We start from the raw sequence: 14,123 nt of genomic DNA on the forward strand, positions 1-14,123 counted from the left end.
AATTATAGCAAGGCTCGGGACCCACCGCGATTTTGCTAAAGGCCCCTCATTCAGTGCAGGACAATGCTCCATTGCAGTGCTCGTAATGAGCGTGCGGCCAGGGGAACACCATGGGGCTTCGCCGAAATGGCAAGATTTTATTTTTTTCTTTCTCCTGTTTTGCATAAGAGGCACACTTGCGCATTCGGAGCACGCTCAGTTAAGCAGCCTGGTACTCATTGTGCAACCCTGCACATCGTGCCTACTCTGCAGCAGAGCTAGGGATTGGACAGGGCTAGGGATTGAGGTCAGAGTTGCCAGGTCATTGCATTGACTTTCAGCCCAGCCCCAAGCCACTGTATCAATGCTGTGGTGGGCGAGCAGGATGTTGTGTAGGCCTCGGGCATTGACATGTGTGGGAACAAAGCATGCCAACAGGCTAGGATTCTGGAAAAGCTATGAGCCCGCCTCTGAGGAAGACGCTACGCCCATCTTGGAACTATGCCCATCGCACAAGCATATTCACACACACCCGCACATTAGACACGCACACACACACCCACACACAGGACTTGAGGACTTTAATTATCACTACAGTGTGGAATGTCAGGCTGATTCCCACAGTAGTGCTTGTCTGTGGGGGGAAAAACAGGCTGTCACTAGGTGTGGTGACCAGCTGAAACAATTCTTTCAGGTCTGAGGAAGGTTAGAGTGAGACCTGACTCATTTAGAGGGCTACAACCAGAGTGAAAATAATGAGCCACACAAGCAGTACTGGCAAAGCACAGTTCATTCTGTAACCCTTTCCCCGGTTTCAGTGTGAGCTATTTCAAACAGGACACACATGTACACGTAGTAGGGGGTGGACTCAGTCAGAGACCCAGAGCTAAAGTCTTCAAATGAAACACTGTTATTTTTTTTTTGCTTTTTGCTTTTTTTAATTGCTTTCATTCCAGGTCTACAAGACAGACATTCACATGGACACAGAATTCCACATTGAAAAGTGCTCTTTTGTTAACAGCAGACGCTTGTTTACTACAACTATGGTCTCTTTGACAGTTCTATTCTGGAACAATGATCTATTCCACATCTGAACACAGCCGCCTCTGTACAGTGTGTTTTCATATGAACAATATAATACAATTTATTTATTACAATACAAAAAGATCACATAATTCAAAGAGTAACAAATCCACAATCCAGTGTGCAAGAGTGTATGTGCCTGTCTGCATGAGTTGAGCTGGGAGGATAAGGAGATTAAGATTGTGTAAACAGACTATTTAAATGAAAGAATTTCTCTAGAAAGATTTGTTTAAATGAAAATCCTTCTTCTCTGGAACAGAGTAACTGTTTGAACATGCTGTGGGAATGCATATGCTTGTAGACACACAAGAATTACTTTAATAGTATTTTAGCAAACCACAGAGCAAAACAACAACAACTTTGATGCCACCTCTGAGGAGAGACAACAGAATTAACAAATAGTTGACCACACAATAAACAGAGTGCAACCTCATGAAACATAGGAAACATAAACATGAACACAACCTGGGATGGTGAAAAATGGGCACCATCACTGATTACCACTTTCTTTCTGGCACGACAGCAACAATTATTGCCGTTTTTTTTCTGCTTTAACATAATTTGGCAAGTGTCACAAGGGCCATTTGGTCTTTTTGGATCTGAAGATCCAAATCCACAATTAAACAAATTTTCATTCACCTTTGACCAGATTGTTTTGTTTTTATTTTAGTTTTTTTTTACTTTTGTAAAATCCTCTGCATTGCATAGGAGTAAATTTAAGACTGTTTTGGCCTAGCACCGATCAGCTATTTTATGTTCATCAAATTTTCACTAAGAAAAAAATCTCTTGAATAGAACAGGACCAAGAGGCCCTAAACATAGACAACCAGATAACATCATCAAGAGAAATAAAACACAGTAGTAATATGTCTATGGTACTTATTGTTCTGATAACACTGATAAAATTCCTTCCTTCACAGCCTGGTCCTCCAAAGAGCTGCACTTCAAGACTTCTTCAAAAGGTAACGACCATGGCTCCTCCGGCAAAGTGGAGAAAATCCAGGCAACTGGTAACATCTGTCTTACCCAGATGCTTCCCCAGCTGCCCTATTCAGAAGTGTGTCTCGGACACCAGGTCCTTGCCATTGCTGGTCTGCCTGTGGACCTCGGTGGACTCCGTGTCATTGACCTCCTTGCTGCGCAGGGTGTTCTCCTGCTTGGACTGGCTCTTTCCCGTGGTCAGGGACTTCTGGAAGGACTCGGAGGTGAAGTAGTAGACGACGGGGTCGAAGCAGCAGTTGAGCGTGGCCACGCAGAGCGTGATGGGGTAGAGGGTGCGGGCGAAGCGCTCCAGCCCGCAGTTGGCGAGGGCCTGCGAGCGCACCATGGCGTAGAGGAAGAGGATGGAGTTATAGGGCACGAAGCACACCACGAAGATGGCCACGTGCACCACGATCATGCGCAGCACGCGCTCCTTGTTGGTGCCGATCTGGCAGAGCGTTGCCGGCTTGCGAAGGGTCCGCAGCACCATGGACGAGCAGCCCAGGTTGAGCAGGAGCGGGATGATGAAGCCCACCACCTCGATGAAGATGGTGATCTTGGACAGGTAGGTCTTCCACGTCTTCTTGGAGAAGCCCTCGAAGCAGGTGGTGCTGGAGTTGGCCTGGTTGGTGGTGGAGAAGAAGGTGACGGAGATGCCTCCTCCCAGGATGAGGAGCCAGACAGCGGCGCACACGATGCCGGCGTTTCGGCGGGTGCGGATGGAGCGTGAGCGGAACGGGTACACGATGGCCAGGAAGCGGTCCACGCTGATGCAGGTGAGGAAGAGCATGCTGCCGTAGATGTTGGTGATGAAGGCCGTGCCGGAGACCTTGCACAGTCCGTCGCCGAAGGGCCAGTGGCGGTTGACGTTGTAGAAGATCTTGAAGGGCAAGGTGAAGACAAACACCAGGTCGGACAGGGCCAGGTTGGTCATGAAGAGCGTGGTCTCGTTGCGCATCTTCATGCGGAAGCAGAAGACGAAGAGGGCGGCGCAGTTGGTGATCAGGCCCAGCACGAAGACCACGCTGTACACCACGCCGTACAGGTTGTACTTGAAGGAGTCGTCGATGCCGCAGTCCTCCATGCCGCTCTCGTTAAGCGCCAGGCCCGACATGGCGGCGCTGCTGAGGTGGAGGCTTGAGGTACGGGCGGGGGCGAGCGGGCGGGGGAGAGGGACAGGCTGAGGCTCTCTGTGAAAATCCCACCCGTCAGCAGCAGAGCTCCCAGACCTGCTCCTTCATGCCCATGGTGGGCACGCTGGCCGAAGTGGCGCTGATCCGGTGCTGCCCAGCAGACCACTCTGCCCTGCAAGAGCTGCAACGGCTTCTGTTTCCTGTGAACGAAGAAGAAAAGGTTGAGGTTAGCGTGTTCGAGGAGGCCCAGGCAAGGGCACATGCCTTGCTGTATTTCACCTGTCGCTGCCTCTCCCACATCAAAGGCAGGCACCAGCTGCTTGTGCTTACGTTTCACCCCACCAAACCGCCCTCGCCCTTAGACCTTCCTTAAACCCTGAGGTCCCATGCACTATAACATCCCTGTTCTGCCACAAAGTGGCCTGTCAGCATGCTATCCCATAATCCCTTTCCCTTGAAATAGAGGCAGTGAAGGAGAAGTTGTGGTCAGCACTTTAGAAAAAAAACTCTTGTTGATGGAGGCTGGAAGTCTGCTGGGCACACCACTGCCACAGTTACAGCTGCACTGGGTATGTCTGTGCGCGCGCTCGCTTGCATGTGTGTTTGTGTGTGTGTTTGCGCGTGTTTTACATGTGTGTGTTTGCACGTGTGTATATGTGTGTGTGTGCGTGTATGCATGCATGTGTGCTTGTGTGTGTGTGTTTGTGCGTTTGTGTGCATGTACTTGCACATGTGTTTGCGTGTGTGCATATGTGTCGTTTGTTTGTTTGTACGTGCCTGTATAGATGTGTCTGCTTAAATGTGTGTAGGTGCATGCATAAGGGTGGAAAGGTGTGGTTAGTTTCAGCATAGTGACATTTCCCTGCCTGTCAGCCTCAACCACAGCTGACATAAAAATGATGAAGCCCTCTGCTAACTCATCATTTTTATGTGTACACATGCATGCACACACTCACTCACACATACACACACACAAACACACTTGTTTCAGAAGCTCTATATTAAGTGAGAGAGTGAGACAGAGAGAAAACGAGAGTCTGCCTAGCCTCTGCATCTGACATCCATCTCTGCCTAGTGGATGGAGGGAGTGGAGGAGGGCCTGACAGCTCAGGAGGTCACAGAAGAATCCCATGTTATCAGTAACAGTACATGCAGTTCTGCACCGTCCACAGAAACCTGGGACCTCTCCGGGCAGCAGCTTACCGATAATTTGTAGTGCGTGCCAGAAATGCAGAAACGAGACTCCTACTCCTGTGTGTTCTTGTGTACTAAGAACATGGAGGAGGAGTGCACTAAATGGACTAGAATTAGATTTCTGCGTTCAAAATGTACCCTCCCAAAGGAGAAGAAAAGGCCACTATACGTTTCTGATCAGGGCGCATTAAGCCATTACGCAGGACCTAATGAGTCATACAGGAAAGAGCTGCTGTGTGAGCAGGTCGGACCCAGGTCCAGATGCAGGGAATGGGGGGGGAGCCACCAGGCTGGTCTGAGGGCCTGCGCTCCCCACCCCGCAGAGCAGGGAGGATTATTTGAAGTCGCGCGGCCTCTCCCGGATCAGATGACTCAAGCTAATCCATTCCTGCTTTCCCTGCGAGAGAAATAACAGCGGTGCTCCTGGGGAATTTGTCTTTAAACCAAACAGCTGTAATGCTTTCAGAGACAGATCTAACCTTTGCACTGACCTGCAGGGTGTGAGGGAGACTGAGGGCTGTGTGTGTGTGTGTGTGTGTGCATTTGTGCACATAAGTGTATGTGTGTGCACTCATGTGTGTATGTGTGCGCGCATAATTGTGTGTGTGTGTGCATGCGTGCATGCATAAGTGTGTGTGTGTGTGCATTTATGTGTGCGGGTATACTGTAAACCTTCATAATATAAAAATATGGTAATGCTTGTGCATGGAACTTAGCATTATATGAATAACTGAACAGGGCCCGGCACAAGGCAGTTCCATTGAGCCACTGGGCCACAAACACTGGGCTGTGTGTATGACAGCAGAAAAACCAGAGGAACTCACTGCCCTGTCCTGAATTACCTCCGCTGCCTGTTCCTCCATTGCTAGCACATAAGCACATGACTCCCACATCCCCTGCACACCACACCCCTACCCAAGTCCCTCACAGAGAAACACAGCCTCAGGTACCTTGCACAGTGTAAGAGGGTGGTCCTATTTCACACCATAGAAGAAAATTCAGTCAACATGGCGGACTGGGTTCCCCACTACCATTTTGTGGCCATGTGCCGTTTGTACTCCTCTGGTCTGGTGCTCTTTCCCTTGTTTGACAGAGGAAAATCCCCTCTTTATCACCACGCCAGCCCACTCCCCCACCCCCTACTGTCTGTTTTAACTGCTGGACCAGCTCTCTTCCTCTGCAGTCCATCATGCACTGGGAGCTGGGGCCGCATACTGACGTCTTTACTGGGTTCTCACACGCCTCCCACAATGCCCTTACTGTAGCGCATGCTCCGGCGCCGCCCGGCCACAATACAGCAACTGTACTGCCTGTACCTCACAGGCCTGCCTTTCTTCCTGCCCCGGCCAGTCCTGACACAGCCTGCCACACACTCCCTTCATTTATTTCACCCACATTCACCGCTGCCCGGCGAGGTCCAGCTCATCATAAAATGCTTTCATTTAGCCCGATTTATGTAATGGCGGCCACGGCAGCTCGGACTCGAGAGCAAAAGTCACCTAGTAACGCCAAAAGCTAGCCGAGTAATGCTGCCTCCGGCTCTCCACTGGGACTGGGGGGTTTGCAGGGCACAAGATAGGACTTGCTAATCTGGCTACGCCTTGTGCTAATCAGGAATTTAAAAAATCAAACTTAAGGGAGGTAGGGGGCAGCCATTTTGCATCCAGGCATTTCTGTTGCCATAGATTTCAGACAGACTGGTTGTATCTCATTATTTGTCACAGTACAGTATGGCAGTAGTGGTATTCCAAGTAAATCCGGGTTTAACGACACTTGCTCGTAAGAAAGAGTTAGTTAATAGTTAAACCGCTGCATTTTAACTAAGGCACCCAGAGGTGGCTTTACAGCCTTTCTCCCCCTTTCTCTGCCTGTTAAGACTTACTCTGGATCACAGCCCCCTTTGTTAATTGTGTTATAACCATGGAAACAGCTCAGCTTGCCCTCTTAACTACTGTAAAAGGGAAGTGCAAAACAGTAAATAACACAGGGTCAACACTTTGGAAAGTGCACTGCACCACATTTACTTCAACTCAATGATAAGTCTTTCAGAGACCCAGTAGAAATAAAGTTAAAGTATTTCAATACAAGCGTGTTGGATGACAAAAACATGTTGTGGTGAAACTATATAAAAATATATTATTTAGTGTATGTTCACTGGATGTCCCTTGTAATGTAGGTTTCAGCTTATTCAGTTATTCAGATGAAGACCAGAGATAGGATTGGCTGGTTTTAGGATGGTAATACATTATATGGACACTGTGGATATGAATTTGACTATGCGTGTCAGTGTTGGACACTGAAAAAATGCTTTCTGGCAGAAATCTGCTTTGTATTTGGGCTTTTGTTAATGTCGGTCAAAGGTGGGGCGTGCATTAAAAGCCTCACACTAACCTAGAGGTACACACTGGAGAGGGGAGCAGCTTTAAGGCAGACTCAGACTTCATGCAGCGGTTGTTTTGCTATTATTTTACGTTAGGTCATTTTTTGCTCCTTCACTAATTTTCACCTACACGCTCATCTAAAGGGCCACTACTGTTTCTAGCACATGACTCAAGAACACTGAGCCAGTACTGGAGCCAGAGCTGGGTGGAAACTATGGTGCAGTCACTCTAGGTGCTTGAAAGTTCCCCCTATGAGGGAAATTATCTGACTCACCTCGAGTCACTTTATTCAAGCATGGATATTGCCTCCACTCAAAATAGCTGCAATGAGCACAATTTAACATAGTTGCCATAAAAACGAATTGCTCCACTCAGACCACTTACTTCAATCTTTACATCCATTTTAACTTACTCATTATTTAATCTGAAAAGCCACTACTGTATACAGAATTAGACAAAACGATCAGTGCTATACGTGCATAGCCTAATTATCTACCCCACTCAAACAGAAATTGGACTGGTTCATTTCAGGGGTTTGCATTTGGTGTGATTTACCATAAAAGTGAGCTTTCCTATAGTTATTCCAAGATGAATTACACGGTATATTGATATTTCAACCTTTAGTAAAAGTGTTGCTTTTTTCGAAGTCCAATGAATAGTTTTCAAGTTTTCACAGCGATCCATTATTCTCACATTCAAAACAACAGGCTAAGGTACATTTAGGGATGGGTGTTAAAGGTTTCATGTTAATACTACTTCGTCAATTAGATAGTTGTTGAAAGATAACCGACATGCATGTATTATACGTACATACGCGTTCAATTTAAATCATGACAGTCCAATAACCGTTATTCCCCGTAAATAACAGTCTGTAACGGGATGGTTACTACTCACCCTCGTTGGCGCCGCGAACCTGTCAGTTTAACACGAGTTCCATAGCCTGCGGTTCTGCGAACAGTCAAACCGGTAAAACTTTAAAATAAAGGTGAAACACGTAATCAGTAAAGCCTCCTTTTCCTGGCAGGTGGGCCAACCTCTCGCAAATGCTCCGTCTTTTTGGAAAAAAACGGCAAATGCGAAACTGAAAAAAGCCAAAAATAATCCTGGTTTGCCTGTGCCAACATGCACGCGCGTGTATTTCCAACTCGCTTGGATTGTCAAGGTTTCAGCTTTTGTTTAGAAAGCAGTAGGAAACTATAAAGCGCAACATTGTCTCGTTATTTCTATGTGTTTATGCGGCCCCAGTGTATCTGACTTCACGCAAAGCTGTATTAACGGTTTTTGCACTGGCACAGGAAACGAGACAATAGCACCTCGGTCTTTGCTGGAGAGGAGGGGGCGAGGAGAGATTGAGCCTGAATGGGGGCCTGTCGGGAAGGTTGGGGGGAGGAAGGGGGTTGGTGTCATCGTCTGTGGTTAAATAAGGAAGGGAGTGCTGTCAACTCAAAACCAACCAGGACTGGCGCTCATAATGTGTCTCTTCTGGCATATTTCTACCAAGGCCTTCTTTATTTTACAAATCTGTGGTGCCCCATGTTCATAAAATGCTATAATAATAATAATAATAATAATAATAATAATAATAATAATAATAATTCATCATTAAAACAAATAATTGGATTTAATTTGTGACACAGACAGAGATATGATTATAATTATATTTGTAGGCTATAGAAAACTAAGGAAATGTGTTGTTTTTAAGGTAAAACAAAATGTAACTGATTATTAAAATAGATAAATTACTGAGGGAAAAGAGCCGGTGGTTGGGTTACATGGAGAAAAGAAGCTTAATAAAATAGTGCGTTCTAATTGCATCCTTAAGTCAATAATATAGTTGTACAAAGTTGCCTTGATTTTTCACATCTGGCTACACACTATCACATTTCATTCATTCTCCTTTATCTGTGCAATACTTTGCTGTAACACTATTATTACAACCTTGCAAATCCACAGGGCATCAAAGTTTCCTAAATATAGATTCTCCTCTGAGTGTTTTTGGAGACGACCCCATTATGTGCAGGTCTGCGGGGGGCCGTGGTGACAGAAGGGATGTTGTCCTTGGACGGACGTCCCAGCCGGGCAGAGCAGCGCACAATAGCACCAGAGAGGACAGGACATCCTGCTCTCCCCCACACCTCCAGCCCACTCTGAAAACAAAGCCCTGTGTCGCTCCTGTCGGACAGGCTCCCCTGGCCCCATCTCTACCCCTCTGACAGGGGCGCCTCTGACCGTACCCTCCCTGTACCCAGAGCACCCGCACATGCACACAGGTCTCACGCTACCGGCAGAGAGAGAGAACTTTCATGTGGCTAACATCCACATGTTTTTCACTCAATTTCATGTGGTGTGTATGTTTTGTATTTGTGTGTGTGTCTGCGTCTGTGTGGCCTGAACAATGCTTGTAGTCATGGATAACATGTAATCTGGATTTTGTAATCAGGTTACCAAAATAAAATAACTTTAATCATCCCAGGATACTATAATAGTTTTTATAATATTCATTATCTAATTAGTTACTTTTCTAATGATTACATGATTACGTTTCTCATTAATATACCATGTACACTTTGTGAGCACTTAGGTATTTATTAGATTTATAGCTATTGGTCTTCTGCTGCTGTAGCCTATCTCCTTAGAGCAGAGGTGTCAAACTCCAGTCCTGGAGGGCCGCAGTGTCTGCTGGTAATTGTGGTTTCCTTTCAATCAGCAGACAATTTAGCCCTTGAGAATCAGGTGTGTGGACTCTTTAGCCAATGAAAGACTTTGAAATGTATCTCTAGTTCTGAAACACACCAAAAAGCAGCAGACTAAAGTTTGACACCCCTGCCTTAGAGGTTTGAAGTTCATCATTCCAAGGTCAAAGTCACTTAGATCATATTCTGACATTCTGACATTTTGACTGAAAAATTGCTGAAAAAATAGCTGACTCTTGACCATGTCTGCATGCTTTTATGCATTTAGTTGCTGCAACATGTTTGGCTGATTAAATATTTGCATTAACAAGCTGGTGTACAGGTCTACCTAAAAAATGGTCACTGAGTATATAAACACACTCGCACACACAATCACTTTTACTCTGACAAAAAAAGATATGCAGGAAGTGGGTATGTATTGAGTAGCAGCAATAGCAGCAGTAATCTAAAAATAGATTACACCTCTTGAGTAATCCAGCTGAGTACATTACTAATTACATTTTTTGTCACGTAAAGTATAGTCAGTAGCCTACTGGATTACATTACATTACATTAATGGCATTTGGCAGACGCTCTTATCCAGAGCGACGTACAACAAAGTGCATACCCATAACCAGGGATAAGTTCACTGAAAGACCCTAGAGGGAAGTACAATTTCAACTGCTATCTGTACAACAAAGATAAGGGCCTTTTTTTTTTTTTTTTTGAGAACAAAGAAACAAACAAACAGAGCAAAAGTCACCAAAGTTAACTATCCAAACACTGCTTACCTAGCCAACTAAAAATACCGATACACAAAGCAAGTCACAGAGACAACAATTAAGGTTCACAGGGAGGTAGGGAGGGATGGGGAGAGGTGCTTTCATCAGTTGTCCAGTCTAATTCAATGTTCAATGACTCCTGCAATGTGCAGTCATGCATACAAGGTGAACTCGTGAAATGTTAAGTATTGACTGGAGACGTGTTCTAAGAAATCGTGAAATAGCATTATTAGTCACCTGTCAAAATGTCATGACGAAATGTTGACGAACAGAGTGCGGGGTTGAAGATATATTGTTGGTAATGAATGCATTGGGGTCTGTTGGTGGTTAGGGACATGGATGGGTTATGGGTGTTAAAGGTTTCATTTTAGCTATTGAAAGTACTGATAACCGCAGAGTCAAGACTGCTGATTGTGAACAGCCTGATGAGGGTTTCCTGTTTACCCCTGTGATTCAGGTGACTATTATTTCTGAAGCATTTCTTAAACTTTCGTACACTTTGTGAATACTATGTATAGAAAGCACACCAGCATCTTTATATTGTTGATATTTTGTGCTTATGATTTTTGCTGATGCCGATTATGTTGTATATTTAATATTCTATGTGTGTCTATACAGTATGTGTAACCTAAGCACATCTATGGACAAACATTGCAAATAGGTTTGTGCGATAAATGATAAATTCCTGAGTTTTGTCTGTTAGTTTATTGTTATTCTTTTTCTTATTTTCATTATCATGTCTGGTTTTCAGTTTTCATTCAATTTCATAGCATGCACCTTCCCCTGTGATGTCTGTGTCTTTTTGTAGTTCTGAGCCCCAGACACTTGTCTGCATGATTCACTATTCGGGTGGTTTTCAGGTTTCCCACAATTCCTTCTCAGTCTTGTTTTTCTTACTACCTACTTTTCTTCCATTTATGTTTGTAGATAGCACTAATCTACTAATACATACTAACATCGATTTTGTACAGTACTAAATTAGATTAACACACTAATTGTCTGTCTAACTAACTAACTAACAGTCACCTGCACCTGCTCTGCCTTATTACTACATTCCTTAACTCTGTGCAATTGTCTACTGCCTAGTACAGAGCCATTTGTATTACATGTGTGTCTTTGTGAATCCAGTCTGCTTTTTCGTTCCTCCCTTGTCATTGTATTAATTACCCGTTCATGTTTCTCACCTGATGTTTATTTGTTAGAGCATCCTCACTCCCTTGCCCTGCCTAGTTTGTCTCATCCCTCTGTGTATTTAAACCCTGGTTTCAGTCGTATTCTTTGTCAGAACGTTGTTCTATGTACTCAGAGCTGATTACCGTGAATCCTCAAAATTTTATTTACTTAGGCTGCACAAAGCACAGGCCTTTATTTGGGGCAGGCTTGTATTCCAGGCAGGCCTTTATTTCTTATTAGGCTTCTGTTGTAGAATGTTATTCTTAGAAATAAAGTAAAAGGCTACACTTAAAGTGGGCCAACAACTTCAACACTTCCTGTAACCGTTCAGAAACGCAACTTGAGTAGTTAAACCATTAATGAAAGCCAAAACAGATGCGTCTTCATAAAATAACAACTTGCCAGACACGCCTTCATGAACAATAACAAAATAGCATAGATAACAGCAAGTTATGGATCTTTTTTTCCTAAAGTGCGTTTTATTGTGAGACATGCGTTTCATTTGGAGCAGCATACTGGTAGGCTATCAAAATATTTTCGCTTTGGTTTGGGATTAAATTTACTTTTGGACTGTTTGATTCTATTGCTAAATGTTGGGACTGATGGGCACTGAAATCTGGGGGGTATTTGATGGTTCTCTGTTAAGTTTTATGTAGTTGAAAGAGTGTCGGGCCCGGCTTCAAATAGAATCCCGGACACAATTTGACGATTTACGATACTTGTAAGCCTGTTTATTATAGCTTCTTGATACATCCCTTTGCCTGTTTTTTTAGTTTGCCTAGCCCCTTTCATTTGTTTGCATTTCAGATTTTTGGTTTTTGTTCTACTTTCTGCATTGATCAATAACTCTCTTGCCTTGCCCTTTTGTACTACTGCCTTTCTGATTATCTGGATTTTTACCCTGGACTGTGTCATGACTATTCTTTTGCAAACTCGATTTGTCACTTTTATCTCTGATTACCTGGCTTTTTGACATTGGACTGAATAAACAACATTTTCTGAATATCCCCTGGTCTGTGCTTGGGTCTCCTGAATGGTACATAACATTAAATACTCAATATTAACATATCAGTCCGTATCCAAATAAATAAATATAAAATAGAATAAATAAATAGAATATTACGCCAAGCTAAATAAAGCAGGGGCAGCCCCACTGGGCCAAGCCACTGGCACTGGTCCACTCGTGCCTCAGTTCTGTACACTCCCCAGCAGAGCATACCCCAGCTCCCGAGAAGGAGTTGGCCGAGGCCTTGCTTTGACCCCTCCAGTCCCTGCATCTCAGAATCACCCAGGCACACGGTACACTCCCGTAATGTCACACCAGCCGCCACCAAATCCGCCTGCACCCGCCAAGAATGTGGCTTTGATCAGATTTGCATGGAAGCCATGTGAACACAGCAAAGAGTCACGTCTCGGAGGTGTAGCCTTCCGCTGATTAGTTACAGTAGGCCATGTACCTATTGTATGTCCTATTGTAAGAACTCTAGAGAGAAGCAGATTTACGTTCTGTGAAATCCCCTTTCACTTATTTCTCTGATGTCTATGGTGCAAATCTGTAGTTTCTTTATCGTTCTTATTTTAACTGTTAGTCCCTTGCAAAGAAACTATTAAACAGAGGAGTGGGTGCTAAGGTTCACACTTCTTGACTTACAAAAGTAAAGAAAAGTGCGATCTCACCAATAAAGCACAGAATAAGTCCCAGGTATAAAGTTAACTGAATAAACTTGTAAACAAACTACCACAACACTGCAAACCTAAAATGGGGTCAGCTAAATGTGGTCAGGGGTGACATGGTGCAGTGCGAAGAAGTGGGTCTTCAGTCTGCATCAGAAGATGGGAAGGAGATAGCAGAATGGAAATGTCTGGCTGGTGTGGTCTGACTTTGAAGGTATAGCAGAGAAGTCACTTTAGCTGGCCACCAGTGAGCTGATATCAATAGCCGATGGAAAGAGATAAGGGCAGTGACATTATGTTGTAGATCAGGGGCTTGTTTCACGAAAGTTGTGATATGCGAGCTGAGATCTGCCAGATGCGACAAATTTCTCCTCCACCTTTTGGAATATTTCATGCAGAAATCGCAATTGAAAGCCTCAAACGCATGTTGCAAGCGCGGTCATGTAGGGCATCAGTAAATAGGCTATCATTCTCATCCGCCGGCTTCCTTTTGGCTTTCTAATGAGCTTTTGCATTAGCGCTCCACAGCAAAGTTGGCTGGCCATGGTTATCCAAAGGGTGGAAAAATTTATATTGAAATATTTTCTCAGTGTTAAAAATATAGCCAACCTAGCCCAAATGAATGTACCTTATTTTCATATTATAAAAAGGTATGGTTACACCTACCAATACGTTGTTCTTGTCAGCTGCTGGCTGGTGTGTCCTCTTCTTCATACTTGCAAATGTCTCAATAACATTGTCGAAGTCAATCATCTCAGTTACTTCTCTTTCGATAAAAAGCGATTCCAGATTGGAGAGACAGATCTCATGCATTGAAGAACGCCGGTAGGCCTATGTCTTAAATAGTTTCAGCCGACTGAAAATGTGTTCTGCCTGTGCACTGCTTATTGAAATAGTGAGATAAAATGTATACAGTGTTGACATCAGGGAAAGCTCTATCTGCGTCATTTGCAATTTTTATAAATGTCTCTGAAAGTGCAGAACTCGTCAACAACAAACTCCATGCCCAGATCTTCTGACTAAAAACGGGCCAGCTCATTGAACTGAATTTGCATTAAAAAAGTGTTTTGC

The 14,123-nt window shown here is 44.3% G+C and overlaps 1 protein-coding gene across 3 annotated transcripts; it reads right to left on the reverse strand.

Moving 5' to 3' along the window:
• Positions 1-908: 908 nt before the first annotated feature.
• lpar4 (lysophosphatidic acid receptor 4) lies at positions 909-13,863 on the reverse strand. Of its 3 annotated transcripts, XM_061235686.1 has the most exons (3): positions 8,065-8,076; positions 7,646-7,699; positions 909-3,376 (listed from the first exon to the last, which is right to left on the reverse strand). In XM_061235686.1, the coding sequence occupies exon 3, from the start codon at positions 3,155-3,157 to the stop codon at positions 2,114-2,116; it is 1,044 nt and encodes a 347-aa protein (XP_061091670.1). In that variant the 5' UTR covers positions 3,158-3,376; positions 7,646-7,699; positions 8,065-8,076; the 3' UTR covers positions 909-2,113. The 3 variants fall into 3 exon arrangements, with proteins under 3 accessions (XP_061091670.1, XP_061091671.1, XP_061091669.1); XM_061235687.1 differs by lacking the exons at positions 7,646-7,699; positions 8,065-8,076 and adding an exon at positions 13,719-13,863; XM_061235685.1 differs by having other exon boundaries at positions 7,646-8,091.
• Positions 13,864-14,123: the final 260 nt, after the last annotated feature.

This window comes from Conger conger, chromosome 3 (genome assembly GCF_963514075.1).
Source record: "Conger conger chromosome 3, fConCon1.1, whole genome shotgun sequence".
Taxonomy (NCBI): Eukaryota; Metazoa; Chordata; class Actinopteri; order Anguilliformes; family Congridae; genus Conger; species Conger conger.

Coding starts and splice junctions, on each gene's coding strand:
- lpar4 (XM_061235687.1), bottom strand. CDS start 3,157: ATGTCGGGCCTGGCGCTTAACGAGAGCGGCATGGAGGACTGCGGCATC.